Raw genomic sequence first — 22,548 nt, 5'->3', positions numbered from 1 at the left:
GTGCCACATATGGGGTATCTCCGTACTCGGGAGAAATTGCACTACAAATTTTGGGGGCTTTTTCTCCTTTTACCCCTTATGAAAAGGAAAAGTTGGGGTCTAAACCAGCCAGTTAGTGTAAAAAATTAAATTTTTACACTAACATGCTGGTGTTGCCCTTTACTTTTTATTTTCACAAGAGGTAAAAGGAAAAAAAGACCCCCAAATTCAGTAACGCAATTTCTCTTGAGTATGGAAATACCCCATATGTGGGCGTAAAATGCTCTGCGGGCGCACAACAAGGCTCAGGAGTGAGAGCGCACCATGTACATTTGAGGCCGAAATTGGTGATTTGCACAGGGGTGGCTGATTTTACAGCGGTTCTGACATAAACCCCAAAAAATTAATACCCACATAAGATCCCATTTTGGAAACTACACCCCTCACGTAATGTAATAAGGGGTATAGTGAGCACTTACGCCCCACAAGTGTCTGACAGATTTTTGGAACAGTGATCCGTGAAAATGAAAAATGTAATTTTTTTGTTTGCACAGCCCACTGTTCCAAAGATCTGTCAAATGCCAGTAGGTTGTAAATGCTTACTGTACCCCTTATTACATTCCGTGAGGGGTGTAGTTTCCAAAATGGGGTCACATGTAGGGGAGTCCACTGTTCTGGCACCACGGGGGGGCTTTGTAAATGCACATGGCCCCCGACTTCCATTCCAAACAAATGATCTCTCTAAAAGCTCAATGGCGCTCCTTCTCTTCTGAGCATTGTAGTTCGCTTGCAGTGCACTTGACGTCCAAACATGGGGTATTTCCATACTCAGAAGAAATGGGGTTACAAAATTTGGGGGGCATTTTCTCCTATTATCCTTTGTAAAAAAGTTAAATTTGGGGAAAAACCAGCATTTTAGTGGTTTTTCATTTATACATCCGACTTTAACAAAAAGTTTTCAAACACCTGTGGGGTGTTAAGGCTGACCGTACCCCTTGTTACGTTCCTTGAGGGGTGTCGTTTCCATAATAGTGTGCGATGTGGGGGGGGTTTGCTGTCCTGGCACCATAGGGGCTTCCTAAATAGGACATGCCCCCCAAAAACCATTTCAGAAAAACTCACTCTCTAAAATCCCATTGTTGCTCCTTCGCTTCTGAGCCCTCTAGTGCACCCGCCGAACACTTGACATACACATATGAGGTATTTTCTTACTCGAGAGAAATTGGGTTACAAATTTTGAGAGGATTTTTTTCCTTTTACCCCTTGTAAAAATTCAAAAACTGGGTCTACAAGAACATGCGAGTGTAAAAAATTAAGATTTTGAATTTCCTCCTTCACTTTGCTGCTATTCCTGTGAAACACCTAAAGGGTTAACACACTTACTGAATGTCATTTTGAATACTTTGAGGGGTGCAGTTTTTATAATGGGGTCACTTATGGGGTATTTCTAACCAGAAGACCCTTCAAATCCACTTCAAACCTGAACTGGTCCCTGAAAAATTCAGATTTTGAAAATTTTGCGAAAAATTGGAAAATTGCTGCTGAACTTTGAAACCCTCTTATGTTTTCCAAATTTATGATGCAAACATAAAGTAGACATATTGTATATGTGAATCAATATATAATTTATTTGGAATATCTATATTCCTTATAAGCAGAGAGCTTCAAAGTTAGAAAAATGCAAAATTTTCAAATTTTTCATGAATTTTTTTTTATTTTTCACAAAGAAAGGATGCAAGTATCGACAAAAATTTACCACTAACATAAAGTAGAATATGTCACGAAAAAATCTCGGAATCAAATTTATAAGTAAAAGCATCCCAGAGTTATCAATGCTTAAAGTGACAGTGGTCAGATTTGCAAAAAATGCTCCCGTCCTTAGGGTCATGATGGGCTCCGTCCCCAAGGGGTTAAAGAGGTACTCCACTAGAAAACTCCGGTGGAAAACTAATTTTTTTTTTTAAACTGGTGCCAGAAAGTTAAACAGATTTGTAAATGACTTCTATTTAGAAATATTAATCCTTTCAGTACTTATTAGCAGCTGTATGCTACAAAGGAAATTCTATTCTTTTTGAATTTCTTTTTTGTTTTGTCTACAGTGCTTTCTGCCGACACATCTGTCCGTGTCAGGAACTGTCCAGAGCAGCATAGGTTTGCTATGGGGATTTTCTCCTGCTCTGGACAGTTCCTGATACAGGCATCAGGTGTCAGCAGAGAGAACTGAGGACAAGACAAAAAAGAAATTCAAGAAGAATAGAATTTCCTCTGTAGTATACAGCCGCTAATAAGTACTGAAATAATTAAAATTTTTAAATAGAAGTCATTTACAAATCTATTTAACTTTCTGGCACCAGTTGATTTAAAAAAATATTAATAATAATTTAATGTTTTCCACCGGAGTACCCCTTTAAGTCATTTAAATGCTTAAAAAAAATTAAGATGATTTAGAAAAATGACTACTGTATATAGTGCTGCATAAGGCTCTAATCATACCAATCTGTGTTCTACCTATAGAAACATTTCTTTATGCAGTTTATGGCTTATAGCCTTTCCCCATTGCAATGGGCCTGCCAGCCCAAGTGTTCACACAATACACAGAAAGGAATGATCATAGTTTTTTTTTCTGTGGCTGTAGTAGCTGATATTTAGAATTTCTTGTTGAAAGGGCAGGGGACCCTCATTGTGTCTTAGGTTCTTTACTACCTTGGATCAACTCCTTTTTTGTGATATCATGGTCCCTCCAGGTTCAGCATTCCTCTGGTTTTTTTCCCAGGATTCTGTTTAGCTTGAGACAAGAGCTGATCACTGAGGGCTTGGCTTCTTTTTGCCTTCCCCGATAAGCCAGCCCCCTGATGATGTTTGTAGTCCAGCTGTACATGCCGTCGCCCCTGTGATTAACAGTTGTCTAAAGCCAGATAGTGGGAAAGGCTTTAGACAACAGTCATCCAGACTAGAGATGAGTGAACTTACAGTAAATTCGATTCGTCACGAACTTCTCGGCTCGGCAGTTGATGATTTATCCGGCATAAATGAGTTCAGCTTTCTGGTGCTCCCGTGGGCTAGAAAAGGTGGATACATTCCTAGGAGACTCTTTCCTAGGACTTTATCCACCTTTTCCAGCCCATTGGAGCACCTGAAATGCAGTATAAATCATCAACTGCCGAGCCGAGAAGTTCGTAACAAATCAAATTTACTGTAAGTTCGTTCATCTCTAATCCAGACACTTGAGGAATGCTGAACCTTGGGGGACCATGACATCACAAAAAAGGGGTGGATTAACCCCACACATGTGCTACCCCCTTGCTTTATGAAGTTGTTTTACCTAAACAAGTTAAATCAATTAAATTTGTTAAATCTTGAGAAGAGACATTTAAGGGGGCAGATCAACTTATTTCAGTAATATAATAGACTATACGAAAAGTATGAAAGAAACCTTTTCCAGGTAAAACAACTTTGCAGGAGCAGTACCAACAATGGGTGAGACACTTCTTACAATCATCCAATGCTAGTAGTATGGCTTGTACCATACAGTAGCATGGGACTGGGTTATGACAGCTTACATTTCTAACTATTGTGGTGTGAACTATAGGGTTGGTGTGGTGATTTGATATTACTATCATTTGATTTAGATACCTTTTCCTAGTGCACTCAGCTTACAATTGTGCTTTGATGCATATAGTTAATTATTTATAGTGACAGATCCAGTGATTGTTTATAATATAATTGATAGAGACTTGTGTATTTATATATATCATACCCTTTCTTGCATTGTCTCCTGAAGTGCCATATTGAGCTGAATACCGTCAGCCATTAATCTTGTGTTATCCTGTGTTTACATTTGGAGTCAGTGACTGTTTTACCTCATATGTGTTTTTTTAATGGAGATAATATTAATAAAATGTATATGTTTTAACTGAAGTCGTAGTGTAGCCTAACTCTGTGATGAAGTAAGGCCATTAAAAGCTTGTGATGATTACAAATTGTCTATAGAGATGATTTGGCATGTGCTGTGTCTTAAAGTGGTACTCCGGCCCTAGACATCTTATCCCCTATCCAAAGGACATCTTATCCCCTATCCAATAGATGCCTGATCACAGGGGTCCCACCACTGGGGATCCCCTGTGATCTCGGTAGCGGAACCCCAGACATCCGGTGCATGGGCGCAGCCATGATGTCACGAGGCTCTGGTGCTGAACTCGACGCTCTAAACAGCAGCGGAACCCCCGCAATCTCCCTGCTGCACCCACTTGTCATGAGCCTTACAGAGCGAAGATTACTTTGTGTCTGATGACTCATGATACAGGGGTCAGAGTATTGTGACAGCATGGCTCCGCCCCCTTGTGACATCATGCCCCACAACTCAATGCAAGCCTATGGGAGGGGGCGTGGTGGCTGTCACGCTCCCTCCAGTAGGCTTGCATAGAAGGGGTGTGGTGTCACATCATGAGGGGGGCGGGACCCCCACGATCAGACATCTTATCCCCTATCCTTTGGATAGGGTATAAGATGTCTAGGGCCTGAGTGCCCCTTTAAGAAATGGATACTGAGCATGTGCATGCCTGTGAGAGGCTCAAGCAGTGGTAGAAAGTGGGACACCAGTCTCTTGGGAAGTCATGATGGTAAAAAATACACTTAAAAGAGAGGCACACGTTTCGCCCCCAAAGAAATATTACATTAGGAAACAAGAACTTCATGCTATGCTTTTGGCATAAGGCCTTACCATAAAACACTATGGGAGAGATTTATCAAAACCTGTGTAGCTTCTTTCATTTTTAAAGAGGCCCATGAAAAATGAGAGAAGCAATCTGATTTGTTGCTATGGGTAACTGCACCACTCTTCCTCTACACAGGTTTTGATAAATCTCCCCCCTATATGGTGTTTGTTCTCCATTATGGGCAACATCTGAAATGTTAAAAGTGCTTATCAAAGAAAAGACTCTACATAGAATCAAAGCCTTGCAAGAGCATATTTGGTTTACACAACTCAAAAGGCTGCATGCACTAGTTGCTTCAGAATTCCTCAGTGTACACTAAATTGATTTTTTTTTAGCATTCTTTTATCAATTGTATTCTGTTTTTAGCAGCTATCTAGATATAAAAACTGTAATAATAGTTAATAGTGACTGTAAACCAAATGTGTTAAACAGGTCACCTGGGATCTACAAATGTTAGTAACATCATAATCATCATTGACATGCATGTAAGTAAAGCCATATGGTTTACTTAGGTATATTCCTAAAACAAATCCATTATTTACTCTATGCTCAATAGGGCCATATGGTAATGCACTGCAAGGTTTTCACAATCTGAGATTATATTACCACATTACACAGGAAAATAAATATTGGAATTTCCTCTCAAGTTTCAAACAATTTAGCACTCCCAACAATATTATTGTGAGAAGTTAAATCTGAAATGATTACCTTTGCATGTATTTGTACTTCTGCAATCTCATGTGTTCTTCTTGCCAAGTGACATCTCTTTGGTCTTCAGTAAGTACTACAGATCGCCCCTGAAACATACAAGTGGTGTAAGATCACTAAACATGTTTTGTAATGCAGCTTATGTGCCACAAATGTTTAGGTCATTACCAGTAAGATAAAATGAAGGTATTCTTTAAAATTTAGCATGGCAGGATGTTTATTTCACAAATTCATTTTTTACACTAACTGCCCTATCCGGCATACTCCATCCTGTGACACCTCCCCCCCCCCTGGGCCCTCCCTCCCCTACGACTTGTATATATCACTGCCTGTGACTATGTTGTATAATGTATTGTACATATAATGTGTTATACCTGTGGAGCCTCTGCTCGCTCTCTCTTCCTGCTTAGCTGAGTTGAAGTAAGGTCAAGTCCTGTAAGAGTGTGTCTGGAGTCCAGATGAGGCCAAAGTCAGCATGCAGCCATGGATCCACGTGTCCCCTACCCCCAGGTCCAAGTGAAAACCTGGTAAGCTACAAACGGGGTATTGTCAGTCTCAGTCAAGTCAGTCCAAGTTAATCTGCATCAAGTGAGCATGGCCGTGCATAAAATTGTCAAAGTCCACTATAGGTCCCAGCAAGCCCTGTGGCCTCTGAAGTCCCTGGTCACCTCTTTGGGCCTAGCCAAACTGTATAGACTGTTACACCTGTCTGACTCAGTAAAGCTGTCGTTGTTCCGGGAACGGTATTCATGGGCAACCCTGTCCTCCCTACCTAAAATGAAGACCCCTTAACCTGAGGGATTTCAAAGAGAGGATCCAGAGTTTGTCTTTTACTCTTTCCCTCCTAACCAACAGGTGCAACTGCCAACAGGACAACTCAAGGAACCGGCACTAGAGGAAGTCCACACCTGGCCAGTGTCTGAGAACGCTACGGTGGAGCAGATCTTTGAAGGACCGTACAAGGTATTTGAGTCACATTCTCCATCAGAGGTACGTCTCCGGCTGTATGAGAGGTGACAAAAGCCAGGTGAGACCTTGAGAGCGTATGCTGTAGCCCTACAGAATGCCCTAGAGACTCTCCAAAAATTAGATTGTATAACTCCTGAACAAGGCAACAAGGTGTTAATGGACAGGTTCACGGATAGAGCCCATAAAAAGTGGGACAAGGCCCAGTTGAGAATGTTAGCGGTACAAAACCCCCACATCATTTCCTGCTTTTAAAAGACTGGCTATCCAAGTGATTAAGTCCGGGACTGAGTTAGAGGCAGCTTGTACTCCCCTCACACCTGTTCAAGAGCCACTAGGGTAGGTAGCCTGGCCTATAGCATCACAGTCCCCTGTCCCCGCCCCAGTGCAGGCCACTTTGCCAGTCACTGCAGCCTTAGATCTACATAGTGTTAGACAGGAAACCTGCCCCTGCCCCCCCCCCCCCCCCCCCGCTGTCCCAATTACCATAATCCTCCACCCAATAGATATTCGGGGACTCAGAGACCTTTCTGCACCTACTGCAACAGGCCCGGCCATTGGAAAATGCAGTGCTGGGATTTAAACAGATTCATCCTGAGGTCGAGGATCGGACCTCAGGAAAACAGTCTTCAGGTCCAACCCCCTGAACGACCTAAATCAGGACTCTCACTTTATGTCGCCTCCTGCCCCTTTGTAAAAGTCATTGTAGTAGGTGTACCTCTAAAAGGGTTCATAGCTACAGGGTCACAAGTGTCTACCATATCTAAACGTGTTTTCTATCAACATTGGGATGATAGTTTATTATGTGAGCCTGATGATGTTAATTTCAGGGTAGTTGCAGGTAATGGGCAACCAGTCCCCAGACATGGATACTCTTCAGTTGGGAAAGCATGTTCTTATCGGGCAGGGAGTGATTGTAACTAATGTGACAGATAAGGGGTCTGCTGAGTTTATATTGGGGATGAACATTATGAAAACATTTTTACTGAGATATTAGATGCTTTGAATGCCTCTCTTCCCCATATGTCCACTTCAGACCAGCGGGCTGTGCAACACCACTTGAAAGTTCTACAGGCGGAGCAGAAGTTTGCCAACAAGCAAGGTGAAATCTGCAGAGTACGAGTTCAAAATATCAGGTCAGTGACCTTACAACCCAACCATCATCTAGTGTCGAGGACGTCCCCCAATCAAGAACAGGGACTATCAGGCCCTGCTGGAACCTATGCAGTTAGAAGATCATCCTCTTGTCTGAGCTGCGAGAAGTCTCGTCACTGTCACCAATGGGAGGGTCCCGGTGTGGTCAGTAAACCTGTCTGATTCTGCTACTGTCCTACCCAAATACACTCCAGTGGCTCAGTTGTACCTCCTAGAGCTGAAGGACATTGTGACAGAACGTCTGGTGGCCCGACAGCGTACAACTCAAGTTTCTGATGGATCTGGTGTTAAACCCCCAGAGCCTTGGTGGGCATAGCTCCAGGGTGGCGATGACACTACTCCAAGAGACCAGGTCAATGGAATCATCAATGTCACTAAAATATATCATGAAGCTTTCAGCAAGCACCCACCGACTTTGGGAAAACGTCAATGATCCAACATTGGATTCTCACAAGTGACAGCCCGCCTATCAAGGAGAGACACCGCCGGGTCGTGCCAGGCATGTACCAGACTGTCAAAAAGATTCTGACCGACATGAATCAGGCGGATGTAATACAAGAAAGTCAGAGTCCCTGGGTGGCACCACTTGTCCTGGTCAAAAAGAAAGACGGAACCATCCGCTTCTGTGTCGACTACAGGAAGTTGAACAATGTCACACATAAGGACGCTTATCCTTTGCCAAGGATCGAGGAGTTGCTTACGGCCCTCAGGTCTGCTGCTTACTTCTCCACATTGGATTTGACCAGCAGATACTGGCAAGTGCACATGACCATGGAGGATCAGGAGAGACCGCCTTCGTGACAACCATGGGGTTGTTAGAGTTTAAAAGCATGTCATTCGGGCTATGTAATGCCCCTGCTACGTTCCAGTGTCTGATGGAAAGATGCATGGGTCATTTGAATTTCCAAAGTGTCTTTTTGTACCTGGACGATGTCATCATGTAGTTTAAGCCTTACCAGGCACACCTCAGTCAGTGGCGGATCCAGGGGGGGGGGGGGGCAACGGGGCAATTGCCCCCCCCCCCCCCCCCCGAGATTGCTGTCCCCCGCCCCCTAGAATGGTGGAGCCGAATTTTTAATGTGAGGTGCTGCAGGGCAAAGCACTGGGGGCACTATCTGTTAAGAGCACATGACAGGGGGGGGCCTGTGCTGTGCCCCTCACATATAATGCCCCCTGTGCTGTGCCCACACATATAAATTATATGTGTGGGGGGCAAAGCACAGGGGGCATTACATGATATATTGCCCCCTGTGCTGTGCCCCATACATATAATACCCCCTGTGCTGTGCCCCACACATATAATGCCCCCTGTGCTGTGCCCCCACACATATAATTTATGTGTGTGGGCACAGCACAGGGGGCATTATATGTGAGGGGCACAGCACAGGGGGCATTATATGTGTGGGGCACAGCACAGGGGGCATTATATCATATAATGCCCCCTGTGCTGTGCCCCACACATAATGCCCCCTGTGCTGTGCCCCACACATATAATGCCCCCTGTGCTGTGCCCCACACATATAATGCCCCCTGTGCTGTGCCCCACACATATAATGCCCCCTGTGTTGTTCCCCTCACATATAATGCCCGTGCTGTGCCCCACACATATAATGCCCCTTGTTCTGTGCCCATCACATATAATGCCCCCTGTGCTGTGCCCCACACATATAATGCCCCCTGTGCTGTTCCCCTCACAAATAATGCCCCCATCATGCACCACTCATATATAATGCCCCCATCCTGTGCCCCTCATATATAATGCGCCATCATGCGCCCCTCACATATAATGCCCCCTGTCCTGTGCCCCTCACATATAATGCTTCTGTCATGTGCCCCAAACATATAATGCCCCCTGTGCTGTGCCCCTCACATATAATGCCCCCTGACTGGACAGGACAGGGGGCATTATATGTGAGGGGCGCATGATAAGGGCATTATATGTGAGGGGCAAAGAACGGGGGCATTATATGTGAAGGGCACAGCACGGGGCATTATATGGGAGGGGTGCATGATGGGGGCATTATATGTGAGGGGCAAAGAACGGGGGCATTATATGTGAAGGGCACAGCACAGGGGGCATTATATGTGTGGGGCATATGACAGGAGCATTATATGTGAGGGGCACAGCATGGGGGGCATTATATGTGAGGGGCACAGCACAGGGGGCATTATATGTGAGGGGAACAGCACAGGGGACATTATATGTGAGGGGCACAGCACCGGGGGCATTATATGTGAGGGGCACAGCACAGGGGGCATTATATGTGAGGGACGCGTGATGGGGGCATTATATGTGAGGGGCAAAGAACGGGGAATTATATGTGAAGGGCACAGCACAGGGGGCAACATATGTTAGGGGCACAGGGCATTATTATGTGGGGGGAACAGGACGGGTCATAATTATTATATGTAGGGGCACAAGATGGGGCATTATTACTATATGTGAAGGCACAGAGTGTTCTGCATTTCAGAAGTATATTGTAGATTATGAGGAATTTCTGGGGTGGTACATTTTTTTATGGGCCACAATACATTTGGGTATTTTATTCAGAGGGTGCACTGCACAGCAAGTTATATTCAGAGAGTGCAGTGTGTGGTAGTATTAAATTTAGAGGGTACAGTGTGTGGTGGTATTATATTCAGAGTGCAGTGTGTGGTAGTATTATATACAGAGGGTACAGTGTGTGGTAGTATATTCAGAGAGTGCAGTGTGTGGTAGTATTATATACAGAGGGTACAGTGTGTGGTAGTATTCTATTCAGAGAGTGCAGTGTGTGGTAGTATTAAATTTAGAGGGCACAGTGTGTGGTAGTATTATATTCAGAGAGTGCAGTGTGTGGTAGTATTCTATTCAGAGAGTGCAGTGTGGTAGTATTCTATTCAGAGAGTGCAGTGTGGTAGTATTAAATTTAGAGGGCACAGTGTGGTAGTATTATATTCAGAGAGTGCAGTGTGTGGTAGTATTATATTCAGAGAGTGCAGTGTTTGTTAGTATTAAATTTAGAGGGCACAGTATGTGTTAGTGTTATATTCAGAGGGCACAGTGTGTGGTAGTATTATATTTAGATGGCGCAGTGTGTGGTAGTATTATATTCAGAGGGTATGGTGTGTGATAGTATTATATTCAGAGGGTACGGTTTGTGGCGGTATTATATTCAGAGGGTACAGTGTGTTGTATATTCAGGAGGTACAGTGTGTCAGAATTATATTCAGAAGGTATGTATTATAATAATTATTGTTTTCATATAGAGGATCAGAATCCGCTGACATAGTGAGGAGACGTCTGGGCATCAAGTTCTGCAGAGAGAACATTTAGCTGAAACAAGTCCCGGTGGTATCTACATCTGAATTAGATAAGGAAAGACTATAGAGAAGACGTCACCTGTAGTCACTGATATCATTCTGTATCCTCCTGTGTGTGTCCTATCAGAGCTGGAGTCACTTGTAAGTTCTGCAGTAATGATGGGTGAAACAACAACTCCCAGCATCCCCTTACCACTACTTAGGTCATACTGGAAGCTGTAGTTTTAAATGGTAAAAACTTCTTTAGCACTTTCCCATTCTGTGGCAATTGGTATATTTGATAATTATTCTGACATGTGAACATGGCCTAAGATTCTTAAACAATGTTAGGACTGTATGATACATTTAATAATAGTGTAAGTTCCGTAAGCAACATCTTATTTTCTGTCTGCCAACACAAAATACTCTAATAGTGCCCCTCCCGAGACTCCACTCTGGATCCGCCCCTGACCTCAGTCATCTGCCAAACGTCTTTCAGGTCTTGATCAAGCATGGATTGAAGATCAAACCATCAAAGTGTCACTTATTCAAACCTCAAAAGTCCATTACTTGGGACAAGTTGTCAGCGCCGAGGGAATCCAGCCAAATCCTAAAAAAAGGTGGATACTGTCAAGAACTGGCCTACCCCATGCACAGTGAAATATGTCAAGAGCTTCCTGGGATTTGCCAGCTACTACCGCCACTTCATCCCACACTTCACCCAAATTGCAGAACCCCTCACAGCACTTCTATGGGGTATGCCTAAGCTAAGGAGAGTTACAGTGGAAGACTACCTATTGAATGGGCCGAAGAGCAAGAGACAACAATATTACGAGCTCTTAGGCGTCTGCTGACAGAACCACCCATCTTGGCATATCCAGACTACAGTCAGCCACTTATGCCAGTTTTGAATGTCTAGGAGCTGTTCTGTCCCAAGTCCAGGAAGGACAAGAGAGAGTGATTGCCTATGCCAGTCGTAACCTGCGAGGAGAAGAGAAGAATGATGCCAAGTACAGCTCATTTAAATTGGAGCTTCTCGCCCTGGTATGTGCCATGACAGAAAAATGCAAGGATTATTTGGTTGCCACGCCATTTACTGTCTACACAAATAACAACCCGTTAGCCCACCTGAACACTGCCAAGTTGGGTGCCATTGGACAGCGATGGGCTTCAAGATTAGCTAATTACAGCTTCACCATGAAGTACAGAAGCGGCAAGTCAAACGTCAATGCTTATGTAAGGTCTCGGATGACCCCTGGTGAAAACCACCTGTTGAGGACATGTGGGAAGACGTGGATATGCCCCCATTTTATCAACGGTTTGTGAACCAGAATGTTGTGATTGCCCTCATGGACGATTAACCTAGGTCCGAAAGGGTTAAAGAAGACCTATACACCTGGAAGACTCTCCAAGATGAAAGTTGAATTATGGGGGATCTGTTAGACTACCTTCTGGCGAAAAAGGTACAAACCTGTATATGCCGGGCACAGTGTGATTACGAGTTGAAATGTCTGTGGCGGCAGAGAAAACGACTGTTTGTGCACAAAGGACTGTTGTACTGAAATTCTTTGGATCCAGTCTCTGGAGAGCGACTTCATCAGATTGTGATTCCCCAAAAAGATGTGGTGATGGTCCTCAACGCATACCATGACCAGTCGGGACACTTTGGAGTCCACAAGATCGAAGCCACTGTCAGGCGAAGATTCTATTGGATAGGAATGCAGAGCGAGATTGAGAAATGGTGCAGTGAATGTTCTGTCAGTAATGTCACCAAGAATGTGTGCAAGGACGCAAGATCACCCCTCCATTCCATCCAGAGTGACAGACCCCGCATGTTGGTCGCTCTAGACCATGTGAAATTGTCTCCTACCTGGTCCGGGTATATCTATGTTCTCACCATGGTGGATCATTATTCCAAGTGGGTTGTCATTGTACCTGTCAAACATCTCACAGCCAAGACAGCGGCCCATATCTTCTACTCCAGATGGGTGCAAACCCTTGGGTATTCATAGTCTGTCTTAACCGTAAACTGTGGAACGGCCTTCAAGGCCAAAACCTGGTAAGCTACAAACGGGGTATAGTCAGTCTCAGTCAAGTAACTCAAAGTCAATCTGTATAAAGTCAGCGTGGCCGTGCATCAAATTGTCCAAGTCCACTATAAGTCCCAGCAAGCCCTCTGGTGTCTGAAGTCACTGTTCACCTCTTTGGGCCTAGCCAAGCTGTACAGACTGTTACACCTGTCTGACTCTGTAAAGCTGTCGTTGTTCCGTAACTTGGTATCTGAGTCATTATTTTCCCCGTGCCTTGCCCAGGATCCAGCGTTATTCCTTCTGGTGGTGTAGAGGATAAAACACACCCTGTTGTCACAAACACAAGGGGTCAATGCCATCTGCCCCTAGGGTAATTCCATCTGCCCTCATCACACCCTCACCACAATTACTCTAAATGTTGCTTGACATATATTTGGAGATTTGCACTGGCAAAACATACAGCAAAATTCTGTATGTATGTGGATGAGATTTGTAAAAACTCTGTAAAACCTTAATACTGCAGTTTCTTTTTCTGTAAACTGGAAATTATGCTGCACATCATATTGGTTTCTATAGTAGATTTGCCATTATTGAGTTTAAAGTAAAAACATGCAATACATCTGCAACAAATGCTCTGTTGCAGACTTTGCTGTGGAGATATATGTATTATCCTTAGTATTTAAATGAATAAAAGTTTGTCACATAGAACTATTTGTTTACTATATCCCGAGTTAACCCAAGTTTAAGTGGAGTAAACCTTTCAATAATAAAATATATACATTTATATACATATTTATAGGCACCTATTTTTAGATTGCCTAATACAAATATGTATTACCTGCATTAACACTGTGCACTTTTACTTTGAGTGAATAATAATCCTAATCATTTATTTCTCTTAAATGAAAGGCTTTGCTAATCTGTGGTGGCAAGCAATAAACGAAAAGGAACAGAATATATCTGCCAATAAAGCAAGTATTTTCTGTTTAATCTATTTTGTCTTATTGTGGAGGGGTTATCCCAAAAACAGGCAACAGACAGCAGGAGATGAATTAGCTTTAATGTACTTTACTCAGACCCTCATGACACTAATGTAAACACTACCAAATCCATAAAAGACATCCAGTTTTAAGAGGTTACTTCGGAGATGTCCACAAATGAAAGTTTATCCAGACGGCACAGGGACAAAACCAATGAATCAGATACGTAGTATTAGACTTCCTTTGAATGCAGGCATAATATTTATTTAGCATTCACAATTTTTTATTATTAAAAGCATTCAACTAATGTGACAAGATAGCAACAGCCTTTTATGTCAATATTCCAACCTAAACATAAATCCCAGCTATAACATCATTACTTCCTAATATTATGTAGATTTCCCTTGTGCGGTAACTGGCACTAGCATTACATCTTTTATGTTCTGTAAGCTGCAATAAGGGTCCTCTATATACTCTCTGTCCTGTTTATTAAACCACCTATCTACACTGTGGCACTGCAGGAATTATTAGGGAAGATTGATCAAAACCTCTGGAGAGGAAAAGCTGGCCAGTTGCCCATAGCAACCAGATTGCTTCCTTAATTTTTAAATACCGTAGGTCTCTTAAAAATTAAAGAAACAATCAGACTGGTTGCTATGGACAATGGATCAGCTTTTCCTCTGCATCAATTTTCATAAATCTCCCCCCTTATCCTGCTGAAAGGGAATACAGCTGCATGAAGCATACACTGTACTTAGACTGCAACAATGTTTAGGTAGGTGGAACATGTAAAGGCAACATTCACACAAATTCCAGAACCCAACATTTCCCAACAGAATATTGTCCAAAGTACCCGCTTTGCATCCCCATAAAGTTGTTAGGCCCCCTCTGTGCCCCCAAATATAGCTGTAGGCCCCAAAACTTTCCCACTTTGGGCTCCTCTGGTCTGGGGACCTATTGCTATGGCTCAGTCTGCTGGGGAAGTGAAACAACTAAGCTGATGGTAGTTACTGCCCACAGCAGCCCAGTTCCCGGGATTCCCCTTTGCTGTCCTCCTGCTCCACTCCTCGGTGCAGTGACTTCAGCCTACCATTTCTTTCAAAGTAGTCCAGACCAGTAACCAGTGGCTGTGTCTGCCATTACTGATTTTCTTTTTTCAAGTACCCACTGGAGAACTGCTGAGTACCCCTGGGGGTAATTGTACCCCAGGTTAAGAACCACTGGCCTAAAAGACTGCTGTTTTGAAGATGCTCTGAACCAGCTGCCATGCCATTACAAATCAGCTGTTTGGCAAAGATGCAGCACCTGGATGTACACAGTGTAGAAAGCCGGAAGCCCAGGCTCTGTTTGTTGTGTAGTAGCTGTGCTGAGTCCTGACTCCTTTGGGAATCCATCTGCCACAACTTGGCAGGGAAACTGCAAAATGTCCACAATCTGGGCTTCCGTCTCCATACAGCTTTGCCAAACAGTTGTTCTGCGGGGATGATGGGTTTCATTGTGTCACCAATCATATATTGATGGCTTATCCATCAACAAGAACAACTTTAAAAAGGAGAAATCTAAGCAGAACTGCTATAGTGCACTCAGAAGTGGCAACACTTTTTGACAGTTATGCGTTAATGCCAAGGAATGTTCTGCATATTCACTGCATATTTTACCCCAATACATTTAAAAAGTGAAAATCTGCAGCATGCTTGTTTCATTCCATTTTTGGTACTGTAATTTGGTGTGGATCTTCAGTTCAGTAGCTGCACTTGGGTTTTTTTTTCTGGCAGTTTTTGTAAAACTGCCACTGTAATTTTTGAGCCAAAGCCAGAAGTGTATTCAAAAGGAATAGGACATATAAAGGAAGGACTTATACTTCTCCTTCCTTATGGCTCCACTTCTGACTTTGGCTCAAAAACTGCCAGAAAAAAAACCAAGTGGAAACTTAGCCTTAATCTACCATGTCCAAATACACCCTTAGGCTAGGTTTCCACTTGGTTTTTTTTTTACACTTGAAAAAAAAAAAAAAAACACATGAAAAACTGACACAGGTTTTTCCTACGTTTTGGCAGTTTTTTTGGCGTTTTTGCCTTCAAGAGAAAATTGCATTTTTGGCCCCTTTGGAATTTTTTTTTTCTAAATTTGTTGGGTACCAAAAAAAAAAAAAAAAAAAAAAAAAGATGCAGTAGGGATCAGAAAAATGTATTCAATTTCTTTTATAGTGAAATTTTAATTAATGTTTAATAAAGTGTGTGTTTCACTTTTTTTCTCTATTTTTTTTTAGGTAGTTCCATGATGGGAGTAGCAGTACCTGTACTAATAAAAAGATTGTCCCGGGTATCACTCCTGATACCCGTTGCAATCGTCCTATCTATTGCAGAAATGCCTAGTGGCGTTCGCATCTCTGCTCTGTACTCCGGCTGGCCAGTGATGTAAATAGATATCCCCCTCACTCATTCATATTTTCTGCCCAGAGTGGGGCTTGGCCAGATGGCTGCAGCCAATCCCTACTCTCAGAGGGAAATATGAATTGGTGGTCTTCTATTCATATCGCTGGTCGGCTAGAGTATAGTGCAGATATGCGAGCGGTGTACAGATCCGCTCCCCATCTCTGCAATGGATAGGACGATCGCATTGGGTGTCAGGAGTGACACCCTCTGTGATCTGTCCTTAATTGCAGGTACGACTACTCCAAACATGGAGCACACTCTGCTCCATGCTGGGAGCTGTAGTACCTGCATTAATAGACAGATCGCAGCGAGTGTTACTTCTGACACCCGATGCGTTTGTCCTGTATAATGTATACATGGGGGCAGCCGCTTTGACATATATATACACCTATTCATCTTTTCAACAGAGAGTTGTGATTGGCTGGAACCATCTGGCCAATCACAGCTCTCTGCAGGAAATATGAATAGGTGTATATATACAGCAGTGCAAGGGAACATAGAAGAGCGGCCAGCCACTTCTATAAATGATACAGAAGGATTGCAACGGAACCCAGGGTGATCTGTCAATTAGTACAGGTACTATTACTCTTATCATGGGACAGTGTGTTCCATGCTGGGAGTAGTAGTACTGCCTAAAAAATGTAAAAGAAAAAAAAGTGAAAAACACACACACACACTACATATTTATTAGAGATATTTTCCATGGGGACATTGCTGATGTGAACATAACCTTAGGCAATGAGCTGCATTTTTTAAGGAAAACGGTCACCCGTTCACCCGCACTATAACCCAATACACCGGGTTTTAGTGTGGGTGAACAGGAGACTGATGCGGAGTCTCAGACTGCTATACCTACCTGCAGTCCGGAGCCCCATTCCCCCGAAGGTCCCCCTCTTCCAGCGCGGACTTGTGCTTTGAGGAGGGCCTGCTGGCTACATTTAAATATTCATAAGCGCTGGTCACGTGAGCACTCATGCCTACTGAGTGCTACATATTTTTACATATTTTCAAACACATTTTCAGGTTTTGCGTCATGTATCAATACAAATTTGTAATTTTTTTTTCTTTTTTAAAGACAAAAAAAAATTTGGTCTTCAGTGTTTCTAGAAACATGTGTAAACATTACTATTAAGAATTCATGTGCAATCAAACAAAGATCTGAATCTAGCAAGCACAAGGAAGGTTTTCAGCTCACCTAATTCTAGATGTGTGCACGGCCAGCCTCTGGATACAAAGCAAGGAACAAGGAAGGGTGGAGCCAGCATTGAATAAAAATACACTTTTTTATTGTAATCCAAGATTAAAAATCCATAGAAGGCAGGGAAAATGAGCATAAGGACAACAAAGTGCAAGTGCATGACTAAGGTCCATCAGGCCCTTTGACTAAGGGCCTGATGGCGTGAAATGCGTAGGTGTTTCAGGAGTTCCAACCATGAAACTTTTCACTTTGTTGTCCTTGTGCTTATTTTCCCTGCCTTCTATGGATTTTTAATCTTGGATTACAATAAAGAAGTATATTTTTATTCAGTGCTGGCTCCACCCTTCCTTGTTCCTTGCTAAAGATCTGAATCTGACAGAAAATAAAACCTGTAGTTAGGTAGTAAACATGTGCAAAGAAAAAGTGATCGCTAATTTTATGGCTTCATTTCAATTGATTTTAATTGGTAAAACATTTCCATGGGAGTGTGTGCAACTGTATACAGTATACCTCATATTAGAAATGGAAAATATAATAAGGCCTTCTGATACTAATGGTTTTCAATTGATCACTGCTTTAATCACCTTAAGTAGTTTTGTGCCATTCATCGCTGTGCTGAAGAACTGAATTTATAAAATTGAACATTTCAAAGGGCTTTTAAACTGAGCTTCCACATTGTCCTCTCAATGATTCAACTAAGATATTGACAGAGAATATTGCAAAAGCACTACAGCTGTTATCTACCAAATAATGAACTTAACTGGCTAAATTGAATGGCTAAGAGGAAAGTCATGGAGCTGCATGTCTCTTCTTCATAAAAAACAAGGTATTTTTTAACATCTGCCCATTTAAGTGATTTGCAGAGAAGTATGCTGTAAAATATTTTTACTGTGATTTCTGGTAAAACGCAATAGATGGAAAAATGGCTTAATAGACCTAACATATAACATGAACACTACGCCTTTACATAATCATGCCTGGACATCTTTTCTATTAATTTAGCCTGATATGTTATATTATTTCTGTATTATACCATAATTCAGATACTGCAGGAAAGACAATAATTGGGCTGTTTTGTGGGTGATGAGAAGCAGAGGTTATTTCATTGCCGAAAGCTTTCTTCGTAGAAATGGTTTAGATTACAGTGATAAACTCATCACAAGGTTCATTTTGTTCATACAGTCCATATTTGGGAACTCGCTGTTCCTCTAGGAATAAAACTGACCAGCAGAGGTCTAAAAACAAAGAACATAAAGAAATAAATACCTCTTTAAAGATTTTCTGAAAAAATGCAAGGATATAACACACTCCCGATATTGTGTTTGCATTATAGGAACTGTTGCAAGAAAAAGCCTTGGCATAACCATTGGTCATTTTTATCTAATTCACAATTACAATAAAATTCATTCCAGCTAAACTAACAGACACAGCCTAACTAAACCTACAATAAACAAACAGTTGTACTGTTATATTTTTGTAGGGCCCATTTACATATTCCAGGTGGAGATTATATCTGTGGTGGGTGCTGACTGAATAATTTGGTGCTAGGGCCACCCTGGAAATGTGCTGTCTTTATAGACAGCAGAGTTTGGTATCTGAAATCTCCATAGTGTGAATGGTGTGTATTAATTCATCACTATATCTTTGATAGCTTGCTCTCCTAGGACTGTATCCACCTTTTCCAGCCCACCGAAGCACCTGAAAGCTGAACTTATTTATGCAGGCTAAAGTCAGCAACGGCCGAGCCGAGAAGTTTGTGACAAATCGAATCACTGTAACTTCGCTCATCTCTATTCAGCCCTTTTAAGTTTATGCCACAGCATAATAATAGAGTTAAGAACAGGACTCTGGTGTGGTCATTCCAAAACACAAATCATCTACCTTTCATCTGTTCTGTGGATGATTTACTTGTGTTCTTTGGGCCACTGTTTTGCATCAAACATCTCTTCAGCTTGAGGTCATGGACAGTTCCTACATTTTCCTAAAAAATGTTTTGACATGCTTTTAAATGAATCTTCCCTGTTTTGGAGATTGTGGGGTGTTCCCTTCACAATCAGACACTAATCCTCTATCTATCCAGTGAATAAGGTATATGGTTTTTTGGCTGGGAAACCCCTTTAAAACTTGAAAAATGCATTTGTACCCTCACACTCACATTTTTGCAAATATTTTATTATATCTTTTCATGTGACTAGACTAAAGAAATGACATTCTTCTACAATGTAAAGTCGTAGAAAGTAAAATGTACAGCCTGTATAACTGTGTTTAATGTTGCTGTTCCTTGAAAATAACAACACACCGTTATTAATTTCTAAACCTGGGCAGCAAAAGTGAGTACACCCCTAGGTAGAAGTGTCCGAATTGCGCCCAATGTGTCAATATTTTGTCCAAAATTATTTTCCAGCACTCCCTTATACCTTTTGGGCATGGAGTCCACCAGAACTTCACAGGTTGCCACTAGAGTTCTTTTCTACTCCTCCATGATGAAATGCGCTCCCCCACCTTCTGTTTGAGGATGTCCCACAGACGCTCAATAGGATTAAAGGGGTACTCCCATGGAAAAAAAAAATTTTTTTAAATCAACTGGTGCCAGAAAGTTAAAAAGATTTGTAAATTACTTATATTAAAAATATTAATCCTTCCAGTGCTGAATACTACAGAGGAAATTGTTTTCTTTTTGGAACACAGAGCTCTCTGCTGACATACCTGTCCATTTTAAGAACTGTCCAGAATAGGAGAAAATCCCCATAGAAAACATATGCTTCTCTGGACAGTTCCTAAAATGGACAGAGATGTCAGCAGAGAGCTCTGTGTTCCAAAAAAGAACCCATTTCATCTGTAGTATACAGACCCTAAAAAGTACTGGAAAGATTAAGATTTTTTTTTAATAGAAGTAATTTACAAATCTGTTTAACTTTATGGCACCAGTTGATTTAAAAAAAAAAAGTTTTCCACGAGTACCCCTTTAAGGTCTGGGGATATGCTAGGCTAGGCCATTACCTTTACCCTCAGCTTCTTTAGCAAGCCAATGGTTGTCTTGGAGGTGTGTTTGGGGTCATTATCATGTTGGAATACTCATGGGTCATGCTCTGCTTCAGTATGTCATAGTACAAGTTGGCAATAATTGTTCCCTTCAATGATCTGTCGCTCCCCAGTGCCAGCCACATTCATACAGCCCCAGACAATGACTCTCCCATCACTATGCTTGAGTATAGGTAAAACACACTTGTCTTTGTACTCCTCACCTGGTGCAGCCACACACACTTGACAACATCTGAGTCAAATAAGTTGATCTTGGTCTCATTGGACCACAGGACATGGTTCCAGTAATCTTTTCTTAGTCTGCTTGTCTTCAGCAAACTACTAGCAGGCTTTCCTCTTAACCTCCTGAGCGGTATTCCCGAGCGTGACTCGGGGTTAATTTTCCCTGCCAGGATCGGTAACCCCGAGTCACGCTCGGGGTAGAATTGCAGAGTTCCCGGCCGGGCTGCACGATATATCGCAAAAGAAATGTGATATAGCGATGCGGCCCCCCGGGAAAACATGCGATTATCTGCTCGGGTCGGCTCCCGTTGCGGGGGCCGGCCAGAGCAGGTAAAGGAAAATACTAAAAGTCAGTGTTTCCCTACCAGGGGGCCTCCAGCTGTTGCAAAACTACAACTCTCAGCATGCCCGAACAGCCAAAGGCTGTCCGGGCATGCTGGGAGTAGTAGTTTCACAACAGCTGGAGGCCCCCTGTTAGAAAAACACTGAGCTAAGTGTAAAAGGAAGAAGTAGTAAAATAAAAAAACCTTTTGCTCACCTAGTCCCGGTCCCTGAAGATGCCGTTCCCCTCCGTGCAGTCCGGGGTGTCCTCTCTTCACTATTCATCTTCTAGGACCTTTCACTTTTCAGCCAATCACAGGCCGCAGTGGTGTAAAGCCTGTGATTGGCTGAAGGGGAAAGGACTTGTTCTGCAGGAAATACACTAGGTTAGAAATCTGCCCGGCAAACCTAGTGTATTTGCTGCAGGACAAGACAAGGTGACAAGGGGGGGGGGGGGATGTGACAAAGGGGGGAATGTAACAGGGGGGGAATGTGACAGGGGGGGGGGGAATGTGACAGGGGGGGAATGTGACAAGGGGGGGAATGTGACAAGGGGGGAATGTGTCAGGGGGGGAATGTGACAAGGGGGGAATGTGACAAGGGGGGAATGTGACAGGGGGGAATGTGACTGGGGGGGAATGTAACAAGGGGGGGAATGTGACAGGGGGGAATGTGACTGGGGGGGAATGTAACAAGGGGGGGAATGTGACAGGGGGAAGAATGTGACAAGGAGGGGGGAGAATGTGACAAGGAGGGGGGAGAATGTGACGGGGGATGTGACAAGGGAGAGGGGGAATGTGACAGGGGAGATGTGAAATGGGCGGAGGGAGATGTGAAATTCAGTTAAAAAAATTGTACCGCTTTTGGTACAAATTTCCAGACAGAATCATACCGCCAGGGAGGTTAATCATCTTTAGAAGAGGCATACTTCGGAAGGACAGCGATGCAGTGTGGTGTATGGTCTGAGCACTAACAGGCTGAGTATAATTTTTTCAGTGTTGTCACATGAAAAGATAATAAATATTTACAAAAATTTAAGGGGTGAACTTACTTATGTGAGATACTGTATATCTGACTATTGCCGAAAGGTATAGGGGGAAATATCATCATATCAATGGAATAGGTATTCAATTAAAATATTTATAAAACTGTAGCTTTGCCTGTGGTATTTTTCCATAATATTCAAGGAATTACACAGTAATATTATAATTCATATGCATTATCAAAATCAGTCATTTCAGAAGTGAAAGCTTACTAAGAAGAAGAAAAACGTAACATGGACACATTTTTGCATCTGTATTATGGCATTAAGCACCAGCCTGAACGAAGGTCTGATGACCCAACTGACAGCTGTAATTTTCAGTCATCAAAACCACAGTCAGGCATGGACTTGAAGTCATACTACAATCTCAAAAGTGTGTCCATATTCTGCTTGTGTGACATTGGCCTGAAGCAATAAGGCATAATACAATCTTTTTTTTAATGTTAAACCCTGGCAGAACCCTGTCATCTTGT

At 42.6% G+C, this 22,548-nt stretch overlaps 1 protein-coding gene across 5 annotated transcripts in view; it reads right to left on the bottom strand.

The window, feature by feature from the left end:
- PARD3B (par-3 family cell polarity regulator beta) overlaps positions 1 to 22,548 on the bottom strand; it is a 1,515,381-nt gene that overhangs the window by 1,059,076 nt on the left and 433,757 nt on the right. For all 5 annotated transcript variants that reach the window (XM_056536585.1, XM_056536586.1, XM_056536589.1 and 2 more), the window contains one exon: positions 5,403 to 5,491. In XM_056536585.1, the coding sequence (XP_056392560.1) occupies positions 5,403 to 5,491 (89 nt within the window). The remainder of the gene's footprint in view (positions 1 to 5,402; positions 5,492 to 22,548) is intronic.

Source organism: Hyla sarda, chromosome 8 (genome assembly GCF_029499605.1).
Source record: "Hyla sarda isolate aHylSar1 chromosome 8, aHylSar1.hap1, whole genome shotgun sequence".
NCBI lineage: Eukaryota > Metazoa > Chordata > Amphibia > Anura > Hylidae > Hyla > Hyla sarda.
This window is presented reverse-complemented; position numbering and strand designations above follow the sequence as displayed.